Source organism: Silene latifolia, chromosome X (genome assembly GCF_048544455.1).
Source record: "Silene latifolia isolate original U9 population chromosome X, ASM4854445v1, whole genome shotgun sequence".
Classification (NCBI taxonomy): domain Eukaryota; kingdom Viridiplantae; phylum Streptophyta; class Magnoliopsida; order Caryophyllales; family Caryophyllaceae; genus Silene; species Silene latifolia.
In genome coordinates this window covers 43165564-43169927 of record NC_133537.1, presented here as the reverse complement: position 1 = coordinate 43169927, position 4364 = coordinate 43165564, and the positions used below count along the sequence as shown (strand labels likewise).

Sequence of the window (4364 nt, the reverse complement as noted above, 5' to 3'; positions counted from 1 at the left end):
GATCAAAGAGTTTTACTTGTGACGGTCTCTTTAAAGAGACCTCTCACAGCCCTCCCCACTTATCCTTGTATCTCACGTCTCATTCAAAGTGACTAATTTTGTCCTTCACTAACAATAAAAATTTGTGATCTAAGACAATGCTAAACATAATTGTTTAAAGTAAGTCTATTGCTGCACAAATGCACAATGCACAATGCACATGTTTACGTACTACATCTAGCATAACACAAGTTACACAACTTGGATTTTGACGATTTTTCTAAAATCCAAGTATGCAACCACCCCCTAATATAATTATAATGCTAATAAAAATCACAATATCTGGATTCTGGAAAAAGACCCTACACTCTTTGTGTTCGTTCCATCCCCTATTTACTGAATAAATAGGAGAAACTCTTATTTTTTCCGCCTAAATAATATTTCCTAAAATAGAGTATAATATTTTTAGTATATATTATATCACAATCTTTTAATGGCAGAATTTTTTAATAAATTTAATATTTAAAACATTTTATATTATTTCACATTATACATAAATTTATCTCTATTATTATATGATAAAAAAATGTACACTTTTTTAAAAATAATTGTACATAAAAATTCATTGACTTTTAATGATAAGAAGTTGCACAAAAAACATTAATAGTAAAAATATTTTAAAAATAACGGCATTAATTTCTCGGTAAAAAGAAAACTTTCATTAAAATATTCATTTCATGACTTTTTACAATTTTAATTTTTATTGCTCAAATTAAAATAAAGTGATGAGAAAAAAAAAAGTGAATTATCAATTTAAAATCCATAAATAATACGAAATACACTAAAAAGTAAAATTTTATAAATACCGTGCATATATTGCACTAGTTTGCAATCAATCACCCATTTTCCTCAAACCCCAAATCTCCAGAATTTTCCCCCAAATTTCCACCAAATTGAGTTTTTCTTATACCCCTTAAAATTCTAATTTCTTGGTACTTCTCTTAATCCATCATCAAAACTTCATCATCTCAAAGATTAAAATCTTTCATCTTCAAAAAAAAAAGTCAACCAATAAAAAATGGGGTTCGGAAAGAACAATAATGAAGCAGGATCAAGCTCAAGTTCAATCAAAATTGCAAGAGAAGACACACCACTTATTGCTAAACCCAAACAATCTTCACAATTCAAAACTTTAGCAAACATTTTTATTGCAATTGTAGGATCTGGTGTTTTGGGTCTTCCTTACACTTTCATGAGATCAGGTTGGATCTTTGGTGTTGTTACTCTCTTCTGTGTTGCTATGCTCACTTACTATTGTATGTTATTGTTGGTTTCGACACGGCGAAAACTTGAATCTTTAAATGGGTACTCAAAGATCAATTCTTTTGGTGATTTGGGTTACTCTGTCTGTGGTTCATTTGGTAGGTCTTCTGTTGATTTGATGATCATTTTATCACAAGCTGGTTTTTGTGTTAGTTATATGATATTTGTGGCTAATACTATTGCTCATGTGTTCATGCCTGATGTTCAAAATCAGAGTTTTCTAGGTTTAACTCCGAAAAAATGGTTTTTATGGTGTTGTTTGCCTTTTCAATTGGGATTGAATTCAATTCCAACTTTGACCCATTTGGCACCTTTGAGTATATTTGCTGATGTTGTTCAAATTGGTGCTATGGGTGTTGTTATGGCGAAAGACGTGGTTGTTATAGCCGATAATAGGCCGATTGTTCAAGGATTTGGTGGTTGGAATGTGTTGTTCTATTGTGTTGGGGTTTGCACTTATGCCTTTGAAGGAATTGGGATGGTTTTACCTTTGGAAACTGAGGCCAAAGACAAAAAGAGTTTTGGTAAAACTTTAGGTATATCAATGGGAATGATATCCTTCTTGTATGGCGCATTTGGTGCATTGGGTTACTTTGCCTTTGGTGACGAGACTAAAGATATCATTACAACAAATATCGGTACCGGGATTGTAAGCACATTGGTGCAGTTAGGCCTTTGTATTAACTTATTTTTCACATTCCCGTTAATGATGAACCCGGTTTATGAGGTTTTGGAGAGGAGATTGACTCAAGGTAGCTACAGCTTGTGGGCTAGATGGCTGACGGTGTTAGGGGTCACCTTAGTGGCATTGATGGTGCCAAATTTCGCTGATTTCCTGTCACTTGTTGGAAGTAGTGTGTGCATTGCTTTAGGATTTGTTTTCCCTAGTTTGTTTCATTTCATTGTGTTCAAGGATGAGGTGGGTTGGGGAAGGTTGATATTGGATGGTGCGATCGTTGTTATTGGCATTGTACTCGGCGTCTCGGGTACCTACTCTTCTCTTATGGAAATATTTGCTTCCAAAGCTTGATTTTGCTCAAGTACACACTGCTATATTGTTTTTTGCTCTGCATTTACCCTGCATATATTTCACCGAAGTTGTATCGTGTTGTTTTGCACTGTGTGTATAGTTCTAGGTTTGTAATCATTTATATGAATCATGAATGTAAAATATGGTACATTTTTTTGTGTGTTATCATTGTTTTGCACTCTCAAATTATGGTCAAAGAGTTGTCCATATTAATAAAATCACCTACTAAGGTCATTTGTTTTGCTGATACCTTAATGTGCAGTGAATATTTGTAGTTTTCCTTGAATATATCTTAATGTGCTGCTATATTTTGTGATAAATCAATGCTATTGGGAACAAATTTTTTTTATGTTAAATAGATGTTTAAGCTTCGACTTAGGATCCTCTTTATTTCCCTTATCCATTAGTCCATTACTCATCATCAATGGTCGAAATTTGATTTAGTATCTTCATTTGATCATCATCAATCGTTTATTACTTATCATTAATCAATGCTATTGGAAACAAATGCACAATGCCTTCTCTCTCCTCAAAGGTGAGATTTCCCATATTTTCTCTTTCCTTCTCTTATTCGTCCACCTCATTTTTCACTAACATTTTCATTTATCCTTCCCAATTTATATCTACATCCATGAGGTTCCCCAACAATATTAATTTACACCCAAAAATTTGGGAGCCTTCCCAAAAACAACTCAAAAGACGTTACTTTTTCTTTGGAGACCTTCCCTACAAATAGAGGAGCCGCATTTGTTGGGAGGATGTGTGCAATAATGGGATTCCCCATTTGAGGAGAGAGAAGGCATATGGGGAGGTTAGCTTCCCACTTTTGCGGATGCTCTAAGTAACCCTATTATACTGTCAATCGTAATAAGTGGTGTGTTCGAGCAAGGACAATTAGGAGGTAATATCTTGTTGTGTCATACTTTCTCCATTCACCTCCACATTATTACTATAATTTTTTACGTTTGTTAACGCGTATTTTATACGGTAAATAATGTTAGCTACATACTTGCAAAGATTATAAAACTTACTTCGTAGATATTTTTAATGTACTCGTAAAGACGAATCAAAGAAGATTTCACATGAATTTTACTTATGTATTGAAAGAAAATTGAAATTGAATGCTCACTAAAATTGAAATTGAATGCTCACATGAATTTTTACATTTGTCAACGTGTGTTTTATACGGTAAATATTGTTATCTACGTATTTGGAAAAATTATAAAAGTTACTCCGTATATATTTTTAATGTACTCGTAAGGATAAATTACAAATAACCACATTGTATTTGCGTATTTTTACAAATAACCACCATGTATTTCCGTTTTTACAAATAACCCCAGACTTTTACGTATACTCCCCAATTACCACCGTATATTTGAACCGATACTCGTTTTTCATATTTTCCGACTCGTTAATGAAAAATTTACGCAAAATACCCATATTACCCTCACTTACTAACATTCATCAACTTTACCCAAGCATAACATATCCCATATTCAATCATGTTTTCCCCAAATCAATTTATACTTACAAACCCAAAATCCCCAAAATCCCCAAAACCCGAATTGAACTAGTTTTAAACCCGTGCAAAAAATGCACGGGTCGTAATAACATATGCTATTATTGGATACATGAACATATAAATAGGTGTTATTAAATGTGCAATGATATGAGTTTGTGACATTATAAAATAAGTCTATAATTGAAGATTCAACGTACATATAATTTAAGTAATGATTTTCATTATGACGACATAATACAGTCGTTACGGGTTGCTCTTTAAATTTTGATATTCAAAACTATTTAACTCCTGCACTTCACTTAGTTGTCGTGTCGCATGTCTGACATAATACCGAATTGAAAAATTCGCACAAAATAGTCGTATCCACCACTCGACAGTCGACACTAACCCTCACAACGCCCGTGTCAGAGACTCAGGGTAACCCAAATTATAAAGATGTTAATTAATACTAATATAATTAGACGAACTATTCTCGTAACAAAATAATACAATGATTTTTTTTTATAA

The 4364-nt window shown here is 32.9% G+C and overlaps 1 protein-coding gene across 1 annotated transcript; it reads left to right on the top strand.

Annotated features, from left to right (window-relative positions):
• Positions 1 to 862: 862 nt before the first annotated feature.
• Positions 863 to 2579, top strand: LOC141623269 (amino acid transporter AVT3B-like). Its single transcript, XM_074439360.1, has one exon. It carries the CDS (start codon positions 1058 to 1060, stop codon positions 2330 to 2332), a length of 1275 nt encoding a protein of 424 aa, XP_074295461.1. The 5' UTR covers positions 863 to 1057; the 3' UTR covers positions 2333 to 2579.
• Positions 2580 to 4364: the final 1785 nt, after the last annotated feature.

What these genes read in the sequence shown, in the direction of transcription:
- LOC141623269 (XM_074439360.1), top strand. Translation starts at nt 1,058, where the DNA reads ATGGGGTTCGGAAAGAACAATAATGAAGCAGGATCAAGCTCAAGTTCA.